The sequence below is a fragment of the Zea mays genome, chromosome 3 (genome assembly GCF_902167145.1).
Source record: "Zea mays cultivar B73 chromosome 3, Zm-B73-REFERENCE-NAM-5.0, whole genome shotgun sequence".
NCBI classification, from domain to species: domain Eukaryota; kingdom Viridiplantae; phylum Streptophyta; class Magnoliopsida; order Poales; family Poaceae; genus Zea; species Zea mays.
In genome coordinates this window covers 87,093,527-87,119,643 of record NC_050098.1, presented here as the reverse complement: position 1 = coordinate 87,119,643, position 26,117 = coordinate 87,093,527, and the positions used below count along the sequence as shown (strand labels likewise).

The 26,117-nt window shown below is 42.5% G+C and overlaps 1 protein-coding gene and 1 long non-coding RNA gene across 2 annotated transcripts; both read left to right on the top strand.

The window, feature by feature from the left end:
• Positions 1-3,188: 3,188 nt before the first annotated feature.
• Positions 3,189-4,551, top strand: LOC103652087 (1,2-dihydroxy-3-keto-5-methylthiopentene dioxygenase 4). Its single transcript, XM_020550833.3, has 4 exons — positions 3,189-3,339; positions 3,593-3,687; positions 3,799-4,038; positions 4,387-4,551. Exons 1-4 carry the CDS (start codon positions 3,189-3,191, stop codon positions 4,549-4,551), a joined length of 651 nt encoding a protein of 216 aa, XP_020406422.2.
• An 18,990-nt stretch (positions 4,552-23,541) lies between these two features.
• Positions 23,542-24,288, top strand: LOC118476678 (uncharacterized). Its single transcript, XR_004857173.1, has 4 exons — positions 23,542-23,605; positions 23,773-23,811; positions 23,890-24,126; positions 24,209-24,288. It is a non-coding gene; the product is annotated as an uncharacterized lncRNA (long non-coding RNA).
• The last annotated feature ends 1,829 nt before the right edge of the window (positions 24,289-26,117 follow it).

The following is a 26,117-nucleotide window of genomic DNA, read 5'->3' as shown; positions in this document are numbered from 1 at the left end:
GCAACATAGTCATCCCAGTTACCTTCGGCGCCCTCATCACGCCCACCATTGATATTAGCATGCATCTCATCAAACCGCCTCAAGAGTGCGACAAGGCTCTTGTCAATATGAGCAACTGTCATTTCCACATTTGCAAGTTTGGTGTTCGTGTCGATCTGTGTGGCCTCCAATTGCCCCATCTTTTCATTCGTCACCTGCATGTCATTATCAAGACCTTCCGTGTGCGTCTTCACTAGCCTTACAAAGTGTTGTATGATACCCTTGGTGCGAGGAGAGTGTGGCATATTACGAGAAGCATCATCAACCTCCAATCCTGCCATGGTTAGACGAACAGAGGCAACAAGAAAAAAAAACGTGAAGGAATAAAAACTCTACAACTATTAGGATGTAGCTACTGCAAGGCGCTCACTCTCAACCTGCCACACAAGCTCTTACCAATTCTTACCTTGCACAACAGGAGGGGTCAGCAACCAACAAGTCTGCAACCGTGGAATAAGTGTATCGGTGCCGCAGCAACACGACCTGTCAAACTGTAGTCGAAATATGTAGAGTTGTAGGTGGGCTGAAGCAAGGAATACACTAGTACCACGTTAGTTACAAAAGCAAGCTGAATAATCGTTCAACGGTGGTACTGTGCTGGTCCTAGGCTAAACCAGGCTAGAGACGTGAGCCTAGGCACAAAGGTAGTCACTGAAAAAGAACAACTAGCACAGCACAAAGAGAAACAACAGATTTAGAGATTCAGCCCCCTTCTTCTTCTTTTCCTTTTTTTTTCTATTCTTTTTTTTCTTCTTCTTCTGTTTTTTTTTGCAGGGGCCTAAACCCTTTTTTTTCACTATGACAACCCAAACAATAAAGATATTGCTAACAACCCCTTTAAATCAGATTTAACAAATCTTGTTAATATAGGAAGTCCAGAAATCTCTACGATGATTGCGGAGCGCTCAGAACGAATTTTGAGATAAGGTCAGATCCGTTGGAAAGAAGATAAGATAAGCTTTCCAGATTGTATTTAAACTTCCAAATCGGATATGATATGTATCCGTGGTGGCAAAAACGAACCAGAGATGTTTTTGGTGATGGTGGATTTCGTGGTGACCAAAACGTGGTAGAACTCAAAACTCTAAAGGAATAAACTAAGACCAGCAACTCGACACAACCGATGCAACCAAAAACTCAACAAGCCCTAACTAAGTAGTACTAGTAAATGCTCAATGGTTTATAGGATTGCGGTAAAACTAATCTACTATTTTTTGGCTTTTTCTGGACTATAGGAGATAAGAAAACAGCGAAGAAAAGTAAATCTCTCACCGATAAACCTTGCTCTGATTACCAACTGAAGTGCACCCGTTGGGTGATTGCCCGATCTTTCGATGAGAGGGTGTGGAATAACTCGATTGGGGGAGGAGACGACGTTCACGGCCCGACTACAGCCTTCCAAAGACGCTGCGCCTTAGCAACCGATACACCACCTCCTATGGCTGTCACGATCTTGTGGAGCGTGACACCCTGGCCACTAGGGCACTCGTCCTGCAAGCAATCGAAGAACTAGCAAGAACAAGTAGAACAAGTACTGAATTACCAGATCTAAATGTAGGTTTAAAGATCAAACTACAATATGGTGGGGTTCCAAAGACAAGAAGACGGGCGGCTGAACTAGCACGCGCGCTTGCAAGCAAGTAGCGAGAGCTAAACTTGATCTAAACAAAACCCGCTGTTCTTGGTGGCGGCTAGGGGGTTTATAAACATGGGAGGACGACCACAAGGGTATTGGGGTCGTGCTGCAACCCTAGGATGCGTCCCTAATGGACCTAACTTGATACACGACCCATTGGGCCAAAATAGGGTGACGCAGCACCATGGGCAGAAAAGGCAGGAAATGTCTCGGTAAGAAAACAATGATTACGGCGGCCTCAGAACAGATATGACTATAATTCCGGATCCATATGAAAGTAGACTTGATAAGCTTTCCATGTTGTGCTTGAACATTCCAATCCGAGCCCGCATCTGACCGTGGTGACCGTCACAAGTTGGTGTTCTTCTGCAGTCCGAATCCAGCATGTTCAAATCCTTTTCCCTTTCGGTCTTCTCCCTGATTCCTAAGCAAAACAAGAGTGCACGGGTCTCCATGGTCTAAATATGATGGACATGAACTCAAGAGTGTAATCACCTGATGGTTGAGTTGACGAGCACGAGCGCGAGTAATGGGACCAGAAATTGGTACTTGTATTGGTATAGATGCATCAGTAGTGTGGATGTCTTCATCAGAATGGACATACACAAACTAGACCCTACCAGCTAAATTAGCCAAAAGAAACTGGGTTGCAGTGTGAAGTGTTTATGGTTTGTTGTGCAGAGCCTAGATCGATAAGTTACTCCAGTTGTAATAATGTCAAAGGTGAGTGTTTTTTTGTTAGCAGTGGTAAAATAGCTTTCTACTATTCTTGCTAATATCTTTATTTTTGTGCACTCAGATATTGGCAAGGGAAATCTGTGGTTGAGCCATACGCTGTTGATCTCAAAGAAATCTGCTGTCAACAATATTTAACAGTGGTAAATCTGTGGTAAATATGTGGGAAATCTGTCAGATATTTAGCAGTGGTAAATCTGTGGTTCAACAATATTTAATAGCGTTTTGTTGTATACTTACATTGTAGAGCTTTCGTCTGTCAACAGGGAAATCTGCTGGGATGCTTTCGGCCATACGCTGTTGATCTCAAAGATCAGGGAGGAGTAGAGATCTGTGAAGGATGTAGTAGAGATCTGTGAAGGCAAGATAAATTTAGTACTGCACCATTCTTTAAAAACCTCTACATCCTCCATGAAAATTATGAATCCCTCAGTTTCAGTCTGCCACTAAGAATCTGATACAGACATCATGAGTCGCCAAAAACATTACAAAACCACATGTATAAGACCTTTTTAGCACATACGAATTATAAGAGGTAGCAGTCATTACAAACCTTCACATATTATAGTTCATGTACTAAATTTATCTTGCCTTCACAGATCTCCACGTTTATGGTTCATGACTTGACTATGTGGCCATTAAGATGTCAAATTAGTACTAAATCTGACTACATCAGCTACCCACGAGCAGGTGTTGAGAAAATCTGATAAGCCCTTTTTCTGGACCTGCTTTATCCCTTAAAGGCTATTGTATCTAATAACAAAGGTCATCAACTATGATGCAGGCTAGACAGAAGGAAGCACGAAAAACAGCATTTGAGGCTGCTAAAAAGGAAGCAGCAGAAAAGGAAGCAGCAGAAAAGGAGGCTGCTAAATTGAGAGATGCAACAGCTTCTCAACCTAGTCCGAATTCCCAGAATAATACTGAAGGTACTCGTAGTTTACTTATTTGCAAACTTAATATTTGTAGTTCTGTGTACTGCTGTTCTGAAGTTCTTGTACTGATTTTCATAATAGATGATTTCCTTTGTACCATATCCAATCTCATCCATGCTGAAATCATTTGAAAAGAATCAGTATCACTTTGTGCTTTTCATGAAAAAGGCTTAGTATCTTTTGGGTTGGCACTTAATTACAGAAACTTTATTATGTAATTAAGCAACATAGATGGCCTGTTTTGCAGATGTTGGCGTGTTGAATTGGCATTTGGACCCTAAGAAGTCTGAAAGCGAGGAGGAACTAGCAAAAATCCGCAGAGACAGAGGATACAGTTACATGGTTTGCACTACCTAGTCTCCCATGAATTCCAATAGCTTTCTGAACCTCTTATGCTGTATTCTTTACATCTTGTATATGATATCATTACCTAAATGTGAGTTATTTCTGAAGGATCTTATTGAGATATGTCCCGACAAACTGGAAAACTATGAGGAGAAGGTGAGGAACTTCTTCCGTGAGCACATGCACGCTGACGAAGAGATCCGCTATTGCTTGGAGGGCAGCGGGTACTTTGACGTCCGCGACAAAGATGACAAGTGGATTCGAATTCGGATAAGGGAAGGAGACATGATCATCGTACCAGCTGGAATTTATCATCGGTTCACCCTCGACAGCGCTAAATACACGAAGGTACCAACATGATCTTAGGATCATAGGAGCTTCGAATTTGATCAACTGGTGATCTCTGTTGCACAATCATGAATACAACTCATGAAATCTGTTTCATGAACTGAGGCATGAAGACATGATTGGCATTTTGTAGTGGTAGCAAAAAAATATATGGTACTGACTCCCTGAAGGCCAAATAAGTTCAGTTGGTAGAAATAATTGCAGATCAAGTGTGTACTGTATGTGGCAATTATGTTTTTGTTTTAAATTAAGAAATTTGATAGGCTGTATTTTTTCCAAAACATTACAAAGATCAGCTATTTTAATTACATTCCTTAATTTTAAGTTATGTTGTTTTTACATGTGCAGCTCATGAGGCTTTTCATTGGGGAACCAGTCTGGACCCCATTAAACCGCCCTCAGGAGGACCACCCGGCGAGGCAAGAGTATGTCAAGAATGTGAGTGCGGGCACTGTATTTGCTCTTGCAGCTCACTTCCTGGCCAACACGAACCTACCCTCCAAGCCCTTCTAGAGAATGTGCAACAAAGCTCCACTCCTGGCTGGATAAACAGTTATTAGACCTGTTGTACCTGCGTTCTTGGAAGGTGTAATGTTGTGTGTGGAATGTTGTGTGTGGAATCAGTATTAGTACTAGAGAAATATATATAGGGCTGCAAATGTTGTGTGTGGAGTCGAACTTTCATGTTTTTTTTTCAGACTCGCTCTCTGTGGTGTGTGCATGTCTGTGCGAGGTGGAGTCAGATGTGCATGTGTTTATACATTACAGTATGAATCAGAGCTTGTGTTGTTGCCAGCAAATATAATTTCCACTTGTGTTGTTGCCAGCAAATAGAAAGAAGAAATATAGCAGGTAATATTGAATACTTGTATGTTCTGAATACTAATGCTAGCAGCTACCAGTATGTCTGGAGTGGACTCGCAAATAACATAACTAGCAGTTCAAGCTAGCGACCTAGAACAGAAGGAACCAGATCTACGAAGGTTTGCATGTGAAGTTTCAAAAAAAAGGTTATGTTGTTTGCAAGTTTTCGAGGGATATATATGTTCAAAAGTTCTGCAGCCAAAAGTATTAATAAAAGTATTGTTATGTTAAGTTCAAAGATGACATACTTTATTATCGTAAAATCAGTATTAGTACATTCATTCCAGCACACCTACCTGCGACTACATTTCAACGGGGAAAGCAACAGAACAAGACGAGGGGAAAGGAAGTCCGATCCATTTCAAACAAACCGACTTGAGCTCTTCACCGTAACACAAGGGGCATATTTGTCCACACGCGAGATCACTGCGACCCATTACCTGTAGATAGCTGTGTATGCCGGGTTAAGACGAGAACAATACCAAAACTACAAAAGATAGATTGTTATAATAACAGGAATCTAATTGGCACCTTCGGGATACCACTTTTACGAAGCCGCGAGATCGGGATACCTGAGATCCAAAATACTCGATGATGGGGGATTGAAACGCAAGAAACTCTAACAGCCGTAATGCGAAGCTTCCAGGAGTAGCGGATGCGTACGCCAGCTGCAGGTGGAGAGACGCGTTTACGCCTACCGTTGCTATATGATCGGACGATGAATATTAAATAAGATGACGTGGACAACGTGATAGAGCCCGTTTTAAACCCGCTTTCATATATAGACGATTTGTGCCGGGCAGGGCAGGGGTACAGGAATTGGAGTTCCACCCAAGCGCTAGAGGATGTCGTGGAGTTCACGGGTGTCGTTGACGGGGTCGAGGACATGGACAACAGGGATGACAGTAGGTCGAACATCTCCCACCACGGCAGGGGGTGGACTACGGCCTTGTGAGTCTACGAGAGAGAAGGGGATGGGGGTGCAGTACGAGGCGGCGACGATGTGAGGATGGGAGAGAGAACATAGAAGGATTGACGGAGGATTCGGAACAAGCGATCAGATGGACGACCATGGTCTTTTGGGAGAATCAATTTAAAAACATTATAAAATTTATTATATTTGTAAATATTTCATAACCAATTGAAAAACATTATAATCAACATTTTTACATCTTTGTAATTTTTTAGCTCGGTTCGTATAAACTTTGACCATATCTCTGACTTGTGTCCTCAATCGAGATGTCCTAGAATCAGGTTGCATTTGTTTCGCATTGAACTTTTAGACCCATGATTTTTAATACATATAGTTAAAAATTATTTTTATTTATGACCCATGATTTATCAATGTATGGAAGTTAGATTTGGCAAAGCTTTCTTTTTAATTACATCTAATAAGTATTTCCCTCCATTTTACCTCTGTCTCCAAAAGTATTTCCCTCCATTTTTTTACTGCTAAAGCAAATCTCACGACGCTTCGTAATCATCGTGCAGTTTCCATCTTCAACTAGATAACCTCAAGCGGGCTCCTCTCCTCTTCATCTTCCTCACCCATCCGTCAGGCGCCAGCCATCCCGCGCTCCAGCTATCGCGCCCAGACAGCCGCCATCGTGCCAGACGATGCCGGCTGCCCTCCAGGCTCCAGGTACGCCGCCGCCCGCCGGGCCCCCTCCTCCCTCCTCAGTCCTCCCTACGCCCTACAGGACCCAGGTATGCCGTCGCCCGTCGGCCGCTAGCCCCCCTCCAGATCCAGTGAATGTGTGATAAACTGTTTGGTATATGGAGCAACTCCTATGATCCCTTGGCTGCTGATGTTCATAATCCCACTCATATTGAATAATCCCACTGACCACTACTAATCCCTTGCTGTTGATGTTCATAATCCCTTGGCTCCTATGATCCACTCCTAATCCCTTGCTGCTGATGTTAGAAAAAATCAGTGCATACTAGTTACTCGACAGTTGCTACCTGAGTTATATCAGTATTTGTCGTTAGTCGGTATGCTAGTCCACAAATAATGCAGTAGCACTAGCACAAGAACTCTGATAATTTATGTCATTGTGTAGTGGAGATGCCAAGGGGAAGGAGGAAGCAGACCGTTGAAAGCAATGAGGAGTATCTATCAGAGGACCATGTAGGGCAAAAAAAATTACAGAAAACTCTTGCACATGAATCAGATAGCGAGATGGAAGAAGAATCGTTTGCCGTAGGTGGACATGATCAAAGTGGTGAGGTTTCTGAAATGGAGCCTAATTCAAAGAACCCAACTGATATGGATGCAGACATTGAGGTTGAAGACGAAGGTACTGAAATAAGATAACGTACTTTTTAAGAATAGTCGTAATCATCCATTTGTAACCATTTGTTCCATTATTTTTGCATTTTGACCCCGGATAGAGACAAATGTGGAGGTGAAAAGGCGGGGTAAGACAAAACTATTACAGGTGTGGAACATTCCTAGAGGGCATAGGATTGTAGTACAATGTAATGAACTTGACCAGCCAATTGGAGAAGAGGCAGGAATCATGGGAAAATTCCTTGGCATGGTAGCCAGGAATGGAAACTTGTGTAGCTTAAGCTACAAGGATTGGAGGCTTTTTGATGCGGACATCAACACCAACACGAGCACATCTACACCAGCAGCACCTTCTCCAGCCCAGGCGCCACCCCTTCCACCTGGGCCAGTGACTCGGGCCCGTGCAAGAGAATTGAACTACATCATGTTGTTAAAGAACGAAGGCCCGGAAGAATAGACGACCAGCCCAATTGCGGCCCATAATGGACGACCTAGGGTTGGCCGCCCCTAGGGGCTGCGCCCCCTCTCTATTTATTCAGGAGCTGCGCCTCCTTTATTTCCTGAGTTTTGTTTTACGTTAGCCTTAGCTACTCTCGAACACGCGCAAATCTGCGCTGTCTTCGTGTATTCAGAACTCCACCCTCGAGTAATAGATTAGATTGCTCGCATCTTGTTCTTGTTCGTTCTTCGATTGCGCACAGGAAACGATCTTCGTGATCAGGCCGATCTCGCATCAGCAAGGTCGGTAACCACAGGGAGTTGGTTCAGCGATTGCATTGGCGCCTCGGGCTTGCTCGTCGTAGTCGGATCGCAAGGGTCATCTTCCGACAAATCGGAATTATCTCTACTCGCCGAAAGATCGGGCACCTCAGCTTCATCAATTGGTATCAGATTTCCAGGTTGATCGGTGAGTTTATCGAGCGTTTTTTTTTTCCTACAGTCCACAAAACCACATAAAAATTCAGGTTAGATCTTATCCCAGCACCCTTTTGAGCCTCGCACTTTCTTTCAATAATCTGCATTGTTGAATTTGTGTGCTTTCGCGTCATTTGTTGCTGGTTGCATTGTGTTCTTCCACCATTCAAACCCTAGCGCCGCCACCATCTCCCGTTTGATCACGCCACAAACCGAGTCAACATCGTTTCCTTATTTTTCTCCTTCGGTTACGTCAAAAAAAAAACAGAAAAAACAAACCGAGTCAACGGCCGTTTCCTTGATTTTCTCCTTCGGTTACGAAAAAAAAAGAAAAAAAAACATACCGAGTCAACGGCCGCTTCCTTGTTTTTCTCCTTCGGTTACGTCAAAAAAAACAGAAAAAAAAGATAACGAAGGAGAAAGGATACAGTTGCTTCATCCCGGTCGTTTTTAGAACATAACTTGAGGTACCTTCCGTAAAACGGGCATAACTTTTCGCTCGGGTGTCCAAAAAATCTGAAATTTTTACAGGAGCTTGTTGACACCATTCTGAGCCCGGCCAAACTGACCTTCGGTCTGTTTGGGTTCGACAAAATTGTCAAAAAAATTCAGGAAAATAAAGAAAAAAATCCGTCAAAGTTCTCGCACGCTTTTCAGAGAACTTCCTGATTTTCTGTAGACCACATCTGATCTCTGTTTTAGGTGAAACTTCGTCTAGCTCCTATCTTGTTGCTTCTTGTGCTGAGAAAAATATCAAAAAAATCATACAAAAAAAGAAAAACAAAATCACCTGTGATTTCTACTAGTGCCTTTTTGGCATCACTAGTACAATATTTACGGTACTGCCATTCTGCTAGTTCCATCCATCTTTTGCACCTGTGGCCAGCAATATAGTTTCGTGTTTTGCACTATAATTCAACTTTGCATTATTGTTTGATCGTGCTAATCCTTGACTTGAGTGCAGCCTACCCACAACTCCACATATTTCTACGACGAGCAGGTTTCTGTTTCTCCACGCAATCGCTCATCCAATCTTTCACCGGTTCCACCTGTTGATTGCAGTTCACCACTGTGGCTTGGTAAGAACGGATAAGAACTTGATAACAGCACTAGTGTGAGCGCCTTGTGAGTAGTACACCCCTGTTTTTGTCGTTGGTTTTTCTTCTTTTGGTGTTTGCGCTAACTATGGCAGGAGCACACGACATGGTGGACGCCCAGTTGCAGGAAGTAAGGGGACAAGTTGATGGACTTGCTGCTGACATTAGGACGATGCATGAACGGCTTGATTCAACGATCACTTCGACGACCGAGCGTTTCAACCAACTTGACCTTGCTCAAACGGCGACTCGCACCACACTCGACACCATCCTTGCACGCCTTGATGCATTGACCACAAAGATGGAGCAGGAATACGGCGGTGACACTGAGCAGGACGATGGAGATCGCCGTGGTCGTGCACGTCGTGTGGTTCGTCATCCCCCTAATGACTTATTTTCTAAGATTAAATTTAAAATTCCATCTTTTAATGGTAAATATGATCCTGCTGCATATCTTGATTGGGAATTAGAGGTAGAACAGAAATTTTCATGCCATGATATTCCTGCTAATAGCCAAGTGAAGGCTGCCATTAGTGAATTTACTGATTTTGCTTTAATTTGGTGGCGTGAGTATAAACAAAAACTTCCCATTAACAGTGTCATTACTTGGACCCAATTAAAAACTGCCATGCGCCACAGATTTGTTCCTTCCTATTATGCTCGTGATTTGCTTAACAAAATGCAGCGTTTTCAACAAGGTTCACAATCTGTTGAGGAATATTACCAGGAGTTGCAAAAGGGTATGCTTCGTTGTGGTTTGGTTGAGTCAGATGACGCTGCTATGGCGCGTTTTCGTGGTGGTTTGAACAGGGAAATTCAGGATATACTTGATTATAAGGATTATTTTGATATAACCACATTGTTTGAATATGCTTGCAAAGCTGAACGTGAAGTGCAGGGACGACGATCAAAGACATATACTAACTCTTTTGCAGGCCGGGGTCCAACACACAGCTCAACTCCTTCCAGCCCTGCACCTCCTACGCCTAGCACTACATCGCGCACAGGGCCGGCCAAGCCAGTGGCACCCCCTGCCAAAGGCGCCGCTTCTTCCACAGGACGTACACGGGATATTCAGTGCCATCGTTGCAGAGGGTTTGGGCACATGATTCGGGACTGCCCAAACAAGCGTACCTTGCTTATACGTGACAATGGTGAGTACTCTTCAGCCAGTGATTCTGAGGAAACTAGTCATGCTATGATTGCCACTAACCATGCAGAAAATGAGGAAGTCCACGTTGATCCCATCGACGCCGATAGGTATGAGAGTCTTGTTGTGCAGCGTGTTCTCAGCACACAGGTTGCCCAGGCCGAAAAAAATCAGCGACACACTCTATTCCATACCAAGGGCGTCGTGCACGAACGGTCGATTCGCATCATCATCGATAGTGGCAGCTGCAACAATTTGGCAAGTACAGCGTTGGTAGAGAAATTATCTTTGCCCACTCGCACACATCCACATCCGTATCACATTCAATGGCTTAATGATGGTGGTAAAATAAAGGTAACACGTTCGGTACGTGTCCCCTTCTCGCTGGGTTCTTATTCTGATTATGCTGATTGCGATGTTATTCCTATGGAAGCATGCTCTTTGTTATTAGGTCGACCTTGGCAATATGATACTGATAGTTTACATCATGGTCGTTCAAATCATTATTCTTTCATGTTTAAAGGCCAGAAAATAATTATACATCCAATGACCCCTGACCAAATTTTGAAAGATGATCTTACTAGGGCTGCTAAAACTGCACAACAAGTCAAATCGACATCAGCCGCACCTATTAAATCTGAAATCAAGTTGCACTCTCCTGTTTTACTTGCTACACGTGCTGATTTTGATGATCTCCATGAAGCTCATATGCCCTGTTATGCACTTGTATGCTCGCGAATGCTTGTTCCGCTTGATGATGCACCGTCTTTGGATATACCCCCTGCTGTTGTTAACCTTTTGCAGGAGTATGCTGATGTTTATCCTACGGACTTACCACCGGGTCTTCCTCCCCTCCGTGGCATTGAGCATCAGATCGATCTCATCCCCGGCGCTTCTCTTCCGAACCGCGCCCCGTACCGTACAAATCCAGATGAGACGAAGGAGATCCAGCGCCAGGTGCAGACGTTGCTTGATAAGGGTTACATTCGTGAGTCTCTTAGCCCTTGCTCGGTTCCTGTTTTACTCGTTCCAAAGAAAGATGGGTCATGGCGTATGTGCGTAGATTGTCGTGCTATTAATAACATCACAGTTCGTTATCGATATCCTATTCCACGCCTTGATGATATGCTAGATGAGCTTAGTGGTGCCGTTATTTTCTCTAAGGTTGATTTGCGTAGCGGTTACCATCAGATTAGAATGAAACTCGGTGATGAATGGAAAACGGCTTTTAAAACGAAATTTGGTTTATATGAATGGTTGGTTATGCCATTTGGATTGACTAATGCTCCCAGCACCTTTATGCGTTTAATGAACGAAGTTCTACGGGCCTTCATAGGTTTGTTTGTTGTTGTTTATTTCGATGATATCCTTATTTACAGCAAGTCTATAGAGGAGCATTTAGAACATTTGCGTGCTGTTTTTGACGCTTTGCGTGCTGCTCGCTTGTTTGGTAACATGGAAAAATGCACATTTTGCACGCAACGTGTCTCGTTTCTTGGTTATGTGGTTACTCCGCAGGGCATTGAGGTGGATAGCAGCAAGATTGCTGCCATTCGGGAGTGGCCTACACCGACGACGGTCACACAAATTCGGAGCTTTCTTGGACTTGCCGGTTTCTACCGCAGATTTGTTCGTGATTTTAGCTCCATTGTAGCGCCTCTACATGAGCTTACAAAGAAAGATGTGCCGTTTGCTTGGAGTGATTCGCAGGAGGTAGCGTTCAGCACTTTGAAAGATAAGTTAACCCAAGCTCCCCTCTTGCAATTGCCTGATTTTAATAAAGTTTTTGAGCTTGAATGCGATGCTAGCGGTATTGGGCTAGGTGCTGTTTTGTTACAAGAAGGAAAACCAGTTGCTTATTTTAGTGAAAAATTAAGCGGTGCTAGTCTGAAATATTCTACTTATGATAAGGAGCTTTACGCTTTAGTGCGCACTTTGCATACTTGGCAGCATTATCTTTGGCATCGTGAGTTCATAATTCATTCTGATCATGAGGCTTTAAAACATATTCGTACCCAAACAAATCTGAACCGTCGTCATGCTAAATGGGTCGAATTCATTGAGTCCTTTCCTTACATTATTAAACACAAGAACGGGAAGGACAATGTTATTGCTGATGCTTTGTCTCGTCGCTATACCATGCTGTCACAGTTAGATTTTAAAATCTTTGGTTTGGACACTGTGAAGGATCAATATGTTGACGATGCTGATTTTAAAGATGCTTTCGGCCATTGTATTAATGGGAAACCATGGGGCAAATTTCACATACAGGATGGGTTCCTGTTTCGCGCTAACAAGCTGTGTGTTCCAGCTAGCTCGGTTCGTCTTTTGTTGTTACAGGAAGCGCATGGAGGCGGTCTCATGGGGCATTTTGGCGTCTACAAGACACATGAGGTGCTGGCTGCCCACTTCTTTTGGCCTCGGATGCGCGCTGATGTGGAGCGCCTTGTTGCACGCTGCACTACTTGTCAGAAAGCTAAGTCACGGTTGAACAACCATGGTTTGTATATGCCTTTGCCTGTCCCTTCTTCTCCTTGGCTTGATATCTCTATGGACTTTGTTTTGGGCTTGCCTAGAACTAAGAAGGGGAGGGATAGTATTTTTGTGGTTGTTGATAGATTCTCTAAAATGGCTCATTTTATACCTTGTCATAAAACTGATGATGCTAGCATTGTTGCTGAATTGTTCTTTAGAGAAATTATTCGTTTACATGGTATTCCAAAAACAATAGTCTCTGATCGCGATGCTAAGTTTCTAAGCCATTTTTGGAGATCTCTTTGGAATAAATTGGGAACTAAATTGTTGTTTAGCACTACTTGTCACCCTCAGACTGATGGACAAACTGAGGTAGTAAATAGAACTTTATCTACCATGCTTAGGGCTGTTTTAGACAAGAATTTGAGACGTTGGGAGGATTGCTTGCCTCATGTTGAATTTGCTTACAATCATGCCACGCATTCTTCTACAAAGATGTGCCCTTTCCAGATTGTTTATGGTTACATTCCTAGGGCACCTATTGATTTGATTTCACTTAATGCTGCGAACGCCCCACATGTAGATGCTTCTGCACATGTTGAACAAATGATTACCATACATGAACAAACGAAACAGAACATTGCTGCTACTAATACAAAAAATCAGGTTGCTGGTAGTAAAGGAAGAAAACATGTTACTTTTGAACCTGGTGATATGGTTTGGTTGCATTTGAGAAAGGATCGTTTTCCTACTTTGCGCCGTTCTAAATTGATGCCTCGTGCTGCTGGTCCTTTTAAGATACTAACCAAGATTAATGATAATGCTTATACCCTCGACCTACCTGCGGAGTTTGGTGTTTCCACTAGTTTTAATGTTGCAGATTTGAAACCGTATGCGGGAGAAGATGAGGAGTTGCCGTCGAGGACGACTTCAGTTCAAGAAGGGGAGGATGATGCGGACATCAACACCAACACGAGCACATCTACACCAGCAGCACCTTCTCCAGCCCAGGCGCCACCCCTTCCACCTGGGCCAGTGACTCGGGCCCGTGCAAGAGAATTGAACTACATCATGTTGTTAAAGAACGAAGGCCCGGAAGAATAGACGACCAGCCCAATTGCGGCCCATAATGGACGACCTAGGGTTGGCCGCCCCTAGGGGCTGCGCCCCCTCTCTATTTATTCAGGAGCTGCGCCTCCTTTATTTCCTGAGTTTTGTTTTACGTTAGCCTTAGCTACTCTCGAACACGCGCAAATCTGCGCTGTCTTCGTGTATTCAGAACTCCACCCTCGAGTAATAGATTAGATTGCTCGCATCTTGTTCTTGTTCGTTCTTCGATTGCGCACAGGAAACGATCTTCGTGATCAGGCCGATCTCGCATCAGCAAGGTCGGTAACCACAGGGAGTTGGTTCAGCGATTGCATTGGCGCCTCGGGCTTGCTCGTCGTAGTCGGATCGCAAGGGTCATCTTCCGACAAATCGGAATTATCTCTACTCGCCGAAAGATCGGGCACCTCAGCTTCATCACTTTTGATAGGTAAGAAAGAGAGATTGACTAATGAGCAGAAAAATAAGGAGGATATACTTAAGCAAGTAAAGGTATGACACATTTATTGCAGTAATTATCTAGAAGATGATACATAGGGTAATTTTACCATTGTCTTTATATATTGTATGCAGAGGAGATTCCTTTATCCTGCTCGTATGGAAAAATGGGTACTAAAAACCATTGGAGAGAGATGGAGGCAACATAAATCTAACTTAAAATCCATATATTATGATGCACATAAGGGTTTGGAAGCTAATTACAACAACGTTCCACCTGGGGTAATTGCGGATCAGTGGATTGCACTTGTGAATCATTGGGTGACCACAAAAGCAAAGGTGGCTACCTTTACATTAATCAGTTATCTTGTGCAACTTGTCAGTTGTGATTACATTATCTATGTAATCATTTTATGGTAGGATATAAGCATGGCGAATACGAATAACTGTGGAAAAAAAAGACTACCCATACAGCCGGCACAAAGAGTTTCACTCGGACTAGAGAGGATTTGGTACTTCTGTTGCAACTACACTTGTGAAGAACATGCTTTTTACAACCATATTTCTGTCACTAATCTTTATTACCTTACATGTCCAACAGAGGGAAAAAGGTCCTGAGAAGAAATACCCTCACAGGGCTATTTTATATATCCACACACACAAAGCAAACCCTACCAAGAACACAAATCCACATGTGGTACAATTTTCTACAAATATTTACTGGTTCAAAATTTTTATGTACTTGTGACATGCTGAATAAGTTAATCCTTTTAAAAGAATGATTTGCAGGAACTGTTAGCAGAGCATCCAGAATTTGCAGACACTAGCCAAGGAAAGATTGCATGGAATGGAGATGCACTAAACAAGATATTAGGAGAAGAGAAGCCTGGTCATGTGCATGGCCTTGGTCTTGTTCCAAACCTGAACAAAGTGTTAGATGGGACAACATCAAGACGTCTTAATCAGATACATGTAACATCTTTGGACCCAACAGCAAGTGAAGATGTCCTCTCTTTGAAACTTCAGATGGAAAAACTCATAAACCATGTACACAAGCAAGATGCTACTATACAAGAGTTGCAACAAAAGAGTATATGATGTAGCTGAGGTGCCCGATCTTTCGGCGAGTAGAGATAATTCCGATTTGGCGGAAGTTGACCCTTGCGATCCGACTACGACGAGCAAGCCCGAGGCGCCAATGCAATCGCTGAACCAACTCCCTGTGGTTACCGACCTTGCTGATGCGAGATCGGCCTGATCACGAAGATCGTTTCCTGTGCGCAATCGAAGAACGAACAAGAAAAAGATGCGAGCAATCTAATCTATTACTCGAGGGTGGAGTTCTGAATACACGAAGACAGCGCAGATTTGCGCGTGTTCGAGAGTAGCTAAAGCTAATGTAAAACAAAACTCGAAGAACAAAGGAGGCGCAGCTCCCGTTTAAATAGAGAGGGGGCGCAGCCCCTAGGGGTGGCCAACCCTAGGTCGTCCACTATGGGCCGCAGTTGGGCTGGTCGTCTATTCTTCTGGGCCCTCATTCCTTAGTACAATGACGAAGTTAAGATCTCTGGCACGGGCCCGAGTGATTGGCCCAGCTAATGAAGGAAGTGGCGCTTGATGTTGAGGTGCTGCTGGTGTAGTCGTACTCATAGTGATGTCCTCATCATCCTCCCCTTCTTGAAGTGAAGTCGTCCTCGACGGCAACTCCTCATCCTCGGCCATATATGGTTTCAAATCTGCAACATTAAAACTAGTGGAAACACCAAATTCCGCAGGCAGGTCAAGGATATAAGCATTATCATTAATCTTTGTTAGCACCTTAAAAGGACCAGCAGCACGAGGCATTAATTTAGAACGGCGCAAAGTAGGAAACCGATCCTTTCTCAAGTGCAACCAAACCATATCACCTGGCTCAAAAGTAACAAGTTTTCTTCCTTTACTACCAGCAACCTGATTTTTTGCATTAGTAGCAGCAATGTTCTGTTTCGTTTGTTCATGTATGGTAATCATTTGTTCAACATGTGCAGCAGCATCTACATGTGGCGCGTTCGTAGCATTAAGTGAAATCAAATCAATAGGTGCCCTAGGGATGTAACCATAAACAATCTCGAAAGGGCACATCTTTGTAGAAGAATGTGTGGCATGATTGTAAGCAAATTCAACATGAGGCAAACAATCCTCCCAACGTCTCAAATTCTTGTCTAAAACAGCCCTAAGCATGGTAGATAAAGTTCTATTTACTACCTCAGTTTGTCCATCAGTCTGAGGGTGACAAGTAGTGCTAAACAACAATTTAGTTCCCAATTTATTCCAAAGAGATCTCCAAAAATGGCTTAGAAACTTAGCATCGCGATCAGAGACTATTGTTTTTGGAATACCATGTAAACGAATAATTTCTCTAAAGAACAATTCAGCAACAATGCTAGCATCATCAGTTTTATGACAAGGTATAAAGTGAGCCATTTTAGAGAATCTATCAACAACCACGAAAATACTATCCCTCCCCTTCTTAGTTCTAGGCAAGCCCAAAACAAAGTCCATAGAAATATCAAGCCAAGGAGAAGAAGGGACAGGCAAAGGCATATACAAACCATGGTTGTTCAACCGTGACTTAGCTTTCTGACAAGTAGTGCAGCGTTTAACAAGGCGCTCAACATCAGCGCGCATCCGAGGCCAAAAGAAGTGGGCAGCCAACACCTCATGCGTCTTGTAGACGCCAAAATGCCCCATGAGACCGCCTCCATGCGCTTCTTGTAACAACAAAAGACGAACCGAGCTAGCTGGAACACACAGCTTGTTAGCGCGAAACAGGAACCCATCCTGTATGTGAAATTTGCCCCATGGTATCCCATTAATACAATGGCCGAAAGCATCTTTAAAATCAGCATCGTCAACATATTGATCCTTCACAGTGTCCAAACCAAATATTTTAAAATCTAATTGTGACAGCATGGTATAGCGACGAGACAAAGCATCAGCAATAACATTGTCCTTCCCGTTCTTGTGTTTAATAATGTAAGGAAAGGACTCAATGAATTCGACCCATTTAGCATGACGACGGTTCAGATTTGTTTGGGTACGAATATGTTTTAAAGCCTCATGATCAGAATGAATTATGAACTCACGATGCCAAAGATAGTGCTGCCAGGTATGCAAAGTGCGCACTAAAGCGTAAAGCTCCTTATCATAAGTAGAATATTTCAGACTAGCACCGCTTAATTTTTCATTAAAATAAGCAACTGGTTTTCCTTCTTGTAACAAAACAGCACCTAGCCCAATACCGCTAGCATCGCATTCAAGCTCAAAAACTTTATTAAAATCAGGCAATTGCAAGAGGGGAGCTTGGGTTAACTTATCTTTCAAAGTGCTGAACGCTACCTCCTGCGAATCACTCCAAGCAAACGATACATCTTTCTTTGTAAGCTCATGTAGAGGCGCTGCAATAGAGCTAAAATCACGAACAAATCTGCGGTAGAAACCGGCAAGTCCAAGAAAGCTCCGAATTTGTGTGACCGTCGTCGGTGTAGGCCACTCCCGAATGGCAGCAATCTTGCTGCTATCCACCTCAATGCCCTGCGGAGTAACCACATAACCAAGAAACGAGACACGTTGCGTGCAAAATGTGCACTTTTCCATGTTACCAAACAAGCGAGCAGCACGCAAAGCATCAAAAACAGCACGCAAATGTTCTAAATGCTCCTCTATAGACTTGTTGTAAATAAGGATATCATCGAAATAAACAACAAAAAACAAACCTATGAAGGCCCGTAGAACTTCATTCATTAAACGCATAAAGGTGCTGGGAGCATTAGTCAATCCAAATGGCATAACCAACCATTCATATAAACCAAATTTCGTTTTAAAAGCCGTTTTCCATTCATCACCGAGTTTCATTCTAATCTGATGGTAACCGCTACGCAAATCAACCTTAGAGAAAATAACGGCACCACTAAGCTCATCTAACATATCATCAAGGCGTGGAATAGGATATCGATAACGAACTGTGATGTTATTAATAGCACGACAATCTACGCACATACGCCATGACCCATCTTTCTTTGGAACGAGTAAAACAGGAACCGAGCAAGGGCTAAGAGACTCACGAATGTAACCTTTATCAAGCAGCGTCTGCACCTGGCGCTGGATCTCCTTCGTCTCATCTGGATTTGTACGGTACGGGGCGCGGTTCGGAAGAGAAGCGCCGGGGATGAGATCGATCTGATGCTCAATGCCACGGAGGGGAGGAAGACCCGGTGGTAAGTCCGTAGGAAAAACATCAACATACTCCTGCAAAAGGTTAACAACAGCAGGGGGTATATCCAAAGACGGTGCATCATCAAGCGGAACAAGCATGCGCGAGCATACAAGTGCATAACAGGGCATATGAGCTTCATGGAGATCATCAAAATCAGCACGAGTAGCAAGTAAAACAGGAGAGTGCAACTTGATTTCAGATTTAATAGGTGCGGCTGATGTTGATTTGACTTGTTGTGCAGTTTTAGCAGCCCTAGTAAGGTCATCTTTCAAAATTTGGTCAGGGGTCATTGGATGTATAATTATTTTCTGGCCTTTAAACATGAAAGAATAATGATTTGAACGACCATGATGTAAACTATCAGTATCATATTGCCAAGGCCGACCCAATAACAAAGAGCATGCTTCCATAGGAATAACATCGCAATCAGCATAATCAGAATAAGAACCCAGCGAAAAGGGGACACGTACCGAACGTGTTACCTTTATTTTACCACCATCATTGAGCCATTGGATGTGATACGGATGTGGGTGTGAGCGAGTGGGCAAGGATAATTTCTCTACCAACGCTGTACTTGCCAAATTGTTGCAGCTGCCACTATCGATGATGATGCGAATCGACCGTTCGTGCACAACGCCCTTGGTATGGAATAGAGTGTGTCGCTGATTTTTTTCGGCCTGGGCAACCTGTGTGCTGAGAACACGCTGCACAACAAGACTCTCATACCTATCGGCGTCGATGGGATCAACGTGGACTTCCTCATTTTCTGCATGGTTAGTGGCAATCATAGCATGACTAGTTTCCTCAGAATCACTGGCTGAAGAGTACTCACCATTGTCACGTATAAGCAAGGTACGCTTGTTTGGGCAGTCCCGAATCATGTGCCCAAACCCTCTGCAACGATGGCACTGAATATCCCGTGTACGACCTGTGGGTGGGGCAGTGCTGGCTGGTTTGGTCGTCTTCTCGCGTGGAGTAGTGGTGGACGTGGATGGCGCAGGGGGAACTGGTGCTGAGGTGGATGTCGAGCTTCGTCCTGCAAAAGGGTTAGAATATGGCTTCGAGCGGCGTCCCTGTACTTCACGTTCAGCTTTGCAAGCATATTCAAATAAAGTAGTCATATCATAATATTCCTTATAATCAAGTATATCTTGGATTTCGCGGTTTAAACCACCACGAAAACGTGCCATAGCAGCGTCGTTGTCCTCTAATATCCCACAACGAATCATACCTTTTTGTAACTCCTGGAAATAGTCCTCAACAGATTGAGAACCTTGCTGAAAACGCTGCATTTTATTAAGCAAATCACGAGCATAATACGAAGGCACAAATCGATGTCGCATCGCAGCTTTCAACTGATCCCAAGTGGTTGGAATGGTAGTGGGATGTTTTATTTTAAACTCACGCCACCAAATTAAAGCAAAATCAGTAAATTCACTAATAGCAGCTTTAACCTGAGAATGTGCAGCAATATCATGGCATGAAAATTTTTGTTCAACCTCTAACTCCCAATCAAGATATGCAGCAGGATCATATTTGCCATTAAAAGGTGGAATTTTAAATTTAATCTTAGAAAATAAGTCATTAGGGGGATGACGAACCACACGGCGTGCACGACCACGGCGATCTCCATCTTCCCACTCAGTGTCACCGCCGTAGTCCTGCTCCATCTTTGTGGTCAACGCATCAAGGCGTGCCAGGATGGTGTCGAGTGTGGTGCGAGTCGCCGTTTGAGCAAGGTCAAGCTGGTTGAAACGCTCGGTCGTCGAAGTGACCGTTGAATCAAGCCGTTCATGCATCGTCCTAATGTCATCAGCAAGTCCATCAACTTGTCCCCTTACTTCCAGCAACTAGGCATCCACCGTGTCGTGTGCTCCCGCCATAGTTAGCGCAAACACCAAAACACCAAAAGAAGAAAAAAAAACAACGACAAAAACAGGGGTGTACTGCTCACAAGGCGCTCACACTAGTGCTATTATCAAATTCTTATCCGTTCTTACCAAGCCACAGTGGTGACCTGCAACCAACAGGTGGAACCGGTGAAAGATTGGATGAGCGATTGCCTGGAGAAACAGAAACCTTCTCGTCGTAGAAATATGTGGAGTTTTGGGTAGGCTGCACTCTAGTCAAGGATTAGCACGACCAAACAATAATGCAAAGTTGAATTATAGTGCAGAACACGAAACTATATTGCTGGCCACAAGTGCAAAGGACGGATGGAACTAGCAGAATGGCAGTACCGTAAATATTGTACTAGCGAGGCCACTAGTAGGAATCACAAGTGATTTTGTTTTTCTTTTTTGTATGATTTTTTTGATATTTTTCTCAGCACAAGAAGCAACAAAATAGGAGCTACACGAAGTTTCACCTAAAACAGAGTTCTGATGTGGTCTACAGAAAATCAGGAAGTTCTCTAAAGAGCGTGCGAGAACTTTGACGGATTTTTTTCTTTATTTTCCTGAATTTTTTTGACAATTTTATCGAAACCCAAACAGACCGAAGGTCAGTTTGGCCGGCCTCAGAATGGTGTCAACTAGCTCCTGTAAAAATTTCAGATTTTTTGGACACCCGAGCGAAAAGTTATGCCCGGTTTAAGAAAGGTACCTCAAGTTATGTTTTCAAACGACCGGGATGAAACAACCGTATCCTTTCTCCTTCGTTGTTTTTTGTTTCTGTTTTTTTTTGACGTAACCGAAGGAGAAAAACAAGGAAACAATGTTGACTCGGTTTGTTTTTTTTTCTGTTTTTTTTCGTAACCGAAGGAGAAAAACAAGGAAACGGCCGTTGACTCGGTTTGTTTTTTCTGTTTTTTTTTGACGTAACCGAAGGAGAAAAACAAGGAAACGATGTTGACTCGGTTTGTGGCGTGATCAAAGGGGAGATGGTGGCGGCGCTAGGGTTTGAATGGTGGAAGAACACAATGCAACCAGCAACAAATGACGCGAAATCACACAAATTCAACAATGCAGATTATTGAAAGAAAGTGCGAGGCTCAAAAGGGTGTTGGGATAAGGTCTAACCTGAATTTTTATGTGGTTTTGTGGACTGTAGGAAAAAAACACTCGATAAACTCACCGATCAACCTGGAAATCTGATACCAATTGATGTAGCTGAGGTGCCCGATCTTTCGGCGAGTAGAGATAATTCCGATTTGGCGGAAGTTGACCCTTGCGATCCGACTACGACGAGCAAGCTCGAGGCGCCAATGCAATCGCTGAACCAACTCCCTGTGGTTACCGACCTTGCTGATGCGAGATCGGCCTGATCACGAAGATCGTTTCCTGTGCGCAATCGAAGAACGAACAAGAAAAAGATGCGAGCAATCTAATCTATTACTCGAGGGTGGAGTTCTGAATACACGAAGACAGCGCAGATTTGCGCGTGTTCGAGAGTAGCTAAAGCTAATGTAAAACAAAACTCGAAGAACAAAGGAGGCGCAGCTCCCGTTTAAATAGAGAGGGGGCGCAGCCCCTAGGGGCGGCCAACCCTAGGTCGTCCACTATGGGCCGCAGTTGGGCTGGTCGTCTATTCTTCTGGGCCCTCATTCCTTAGTACAATGACGAAGTTAAGATCTCTGGCACGGGCCCGAGTGATTGGCCCAGCTAATGAAGGAAGTGGCGCTTGATGTTGAGGTGCTGCTGGTGTAGTCGTACTCATACTGATGTCCTCATCAGTGTACTCTTCGAACAGCATCAAAGTGTACATGTAAAATTATTGAACTCCATTTCACAATCAGTTCATACAGTAGGTCTATGTGTAACATCTAATCCATTTGGTTATTTGTTTGCTATGACAGGGATGTTTGGACGATCTTCCAGCGAATCAATTTCCAACGTCTTCAAAACGTAAAGTAGGCATCTGTATGGAATTTACACATCCGCACTTTCTTACATTTTAGTACCTACTACTTCATCTTGTAGTTATTTTTCATCAGCGTGTATGTGTTGAGCCACAAAATCAAGAATTCAGGATGGACAATGAAAAAACTTACTCTCAGGTATGATTGCATTACATTGCCTTGTTCGCTTCAGATTGTTGTGGCTGCGCTATGGCTTTTTCTACAACACAACATAGTTATTTTACAATGTACAGCAGCAGCCATAGCTACAGCCCCAGCAAAAAGTAGCGCTACTCAATACCCCCTATAAATTTTTTTGCTAAACTACTAATCTGTATTTCATAAAGAGAGAGCAAGAGGCAAAGGAGTACGAGGATTTGCAACCAACATTCAGAAAAACTTCTACTATCCATAAGGTCCTCTGCTACCTCATAACTCATCTTTCTAGATTTCATGGTATAATGCAAACATTAATAATATGTATTGAATTAAAAAAGATTAAGGTGGCTGATACTAGGCAAGGTAAATTACAACGAACTGATAGACTAGCCACTACCCATAAGGTCAGCTACATCAAAATTTCAATACATGGAATATATACGCCCTACAAAGTGATGTTTTATTATATTCATTTTTCAATTTAATATATTGGCAAACAAGGCAATTTGAGTTGGAAAGAGACATTACCTTCGATAATACTAAGCTCGCTAATTCATCAAAGGTGGGAATGCAATAAATTTATTCAACATACATAATCATGATTGATTATCTTTACATTGATGTCTCGCACATACAGAGTATGACCAAGGAAGCAACTTCTACTTCCTTAAATGAAGAAGCATCTAAGAACTAGGTACTTCTACACATGACCCATGTATTGTATTCATTGTTCATTAGTAATTAGTAGTATCTCACATACTACTCATTCTTGAATGGAGATGCATTTTAATTGGCAGTACACTAGGGTGTTGCATAACTAAATTGAAGTTAATAATATGTACAAAATTAACTATTTCGTAATCATCCAAAAATATTAAAATATTGAATACACATTGTGATGTAATGACAGGTAAAAAGGAAAGATATGCAATCTGCAACTACCTTTGATAAAACCAAGTGTGCTACCACATCAAAGGTGACAGTGAAAATCAACTTTCTTGTTAAGTATATCGAATTGTTTTCATTACTAATATGCATTAGTTATAGGTTATGGTGCATGAAACAAAAGGTGACTCAAAAATTTGTGTACATTCATATTCTTAAATCCACTTTACTAATTCAATATTTTTGTCCATAAATTAGGGTACTCCAGGTGACCGACCAACAGATGAGTCAATATTGGTAAAATCAAAATTTTCTTACCATTATTGTGCCCACATTACATAAGTATTTACTGATACACTTGAGCATGTTTACTAGACTGGAGCACAAGTGTTCTTAAAAAGCTGGAGATGTCCAACCAAGACTGTTGCCTTAGGCACAGTACTTGGTCGAGACCCAAATCATAAAGTTGGAGGTGTTAAGTTAGGCAGAGAATTTTGGATGGTGCGTGTTAGACTTGTAATACTGCCTATTGAGCCTTTGATTCGACCATACGACAACATGGAGGTTATTGGTGATGTCGGCAACAATCTTATAGCATGGCCTTCGTGTTGTGTATGAACTACCCTCTTACTTAACTAGTCATTACTACTCCGAACTACTACTATCAATTTCAGTATTATGATTATCCGGGCAGATTGAAGACGACAAAAACTGATATATGCTCATTTCAACATCACGACGCTTCAACTCAGTTCAGGATGATATCATGATGTAAGTTCACTGTAATCCCCTCATTGTGGTTTATTGTTTTAGACTCTTGGACCCCTAAGAAGTTTACGATGTTCCTATATATGATAGTATAACACATGGTGCTCAATTATTTTTGCATCATCAACATGAGTCCACCACAATTGTTTTCTTTTCAGATTCGACCATACGACAACATGGAAATTATTTAATGTTGTTGATCACTAACTTCTATTATTTTCTTTTCAGTTTCGAAGCTGCAAGTTTTCTACAGAATCCGAAGACTACTTATTTCAAACCGGATGGCGTGGATCACTACCTCCATTTAAATAGTTTTGCTTATTTCACTACGATGAATTTTAGATTTGTTTAGGATATGAGTCATATGCTGTTTATATCTTTGTCCCAAAAATACTTGAACACGCATCAAGCGGTGATTATTTTAAGTTCTGCTACGCTGAATCGTGACTATTATTTTATTTAAATGCAAAATTATTTGTCCATTATTGTTCTATAATCAGTCATGGTACTTGCTGGTGCATAGAAGGTAAAAACTTACTTTTCATCCTGTGTTCCTGGTCATAGGAATTTTGGTGTCTTTGCAATCCATATTTGATTTATTATCCCTTGTCATAAGTTTTCTCATTATATTTTTCTACAGAAAAGAAACACAGAAGGTGGAAAGCAAAATGCTTCTCTTAAGAAGGCCAAAAAGGACAAGCTTGTAGGTGCAACTGGAAAAAAACGTCAGAACTGAAACAAGCATGGTTTTTGTGACACTTCGAGTGAAACCAGAGCTAACTCTTCCAGCAACATATGTTTGAAATTTGTTTCTGGTTATCTATGGTAATTTGTTCTCCCAATTTTTCATGTGATGTCTGTTACAAAGGACACAATTACCCAATTTTTCATGTGTTCGTATCCAAAACACGGTGCACTGCGCAGCCAGCCAGTGCGCTAGCCACCATGCATATGCAATATGGACGAATGCTGCTGAAGCTGAAGTGCTGATGCTGTTTTTAATCATGCTACAGTAGAATCGTCCATCCTGCTCGCTTGTTTGTCTGAGCTGTGCATGCACAACGATTTGGGCTTGAGTGGTGGTGCTAAAGTCTCCATGGGATGAGCTTGAGGTGCACTACTGTTTATCCGGCTTCTGAAGGGCGCCTTCGGTTTTGTCATAGGCTCATTGGGTTGCTAACTGGTAGTTTTTTTTGGTTATAAGATTCTTCATATCTTTTTTCATTTAGATTAAAAGTTTGTGCCGTGCCCTTGATTGCAACCATGAAGCTGCATTTTCTGCTGTAGTGATTTTGGCCTGATGCTCAAATATAATGTTGAGGTGTGTCTGCGTGCTATTGCTTCAAGCACACTATTTTTACTGGGTTCCTTCTGAAGAAGCCACACATGGTTTTCTTTTCGTTTCTTCTTTTACCTGTTTGCTTCTGTTGGTTTCGATTCAACTTACCATGGTGCCATCATTATTAGCTCAGAGTTTGCTTTTCCGCCTTATTACTTATTTACTTGCATGATTTTGGTTCATGTATGCAATGCGCTCATCTTTTTTACACGAAATATGTCTGAGCATCTCTTCGAGGAAGCCTCCATCGTTACCAGGCTACACCTTGATAGCAAAAAGTTTGATAAAGGTAATTTATTTGTTTTCTGCTTCTTTTTATGATTTACATATTACAATACAATGACAAAGTTAATGTCCGTCTGTGAGGCTGGACTGTGGTAATAGATTAATGGAAATTAAAACTAATATTTTCATGGTTCAGTTTACCTTGCTTATCGTTTAGTATGGTTTAGTATGATTTCACAATTTCGATGTTCATGGTTCTGTTAGCTATGTG

Bases quoted from the DNA above. Each gene is read 5' to 3' on its own strand.
- LOC103652087 (XM_020550833.3), top strand. From the start codon at position 3,189: ATGCAGGCTAGACAGAAGGAAGCACGAAAAACAGCATTTGAGGCTGCT. The intron at 3,340-3,592 runs GTACTCGTAGTT...CCTGTTTTGCAG, and splicing joins TTCCCAGAATAATACTGAAG to ATGTTGGCGTGTTGAATTGG. The intron at 3,688-3,798 runs GTTTGCACTACC...TTATTTCTGAAG, and splicing joins ACAGAGGATACAGTTACATG to GATCTTATTGAGATATGTCC.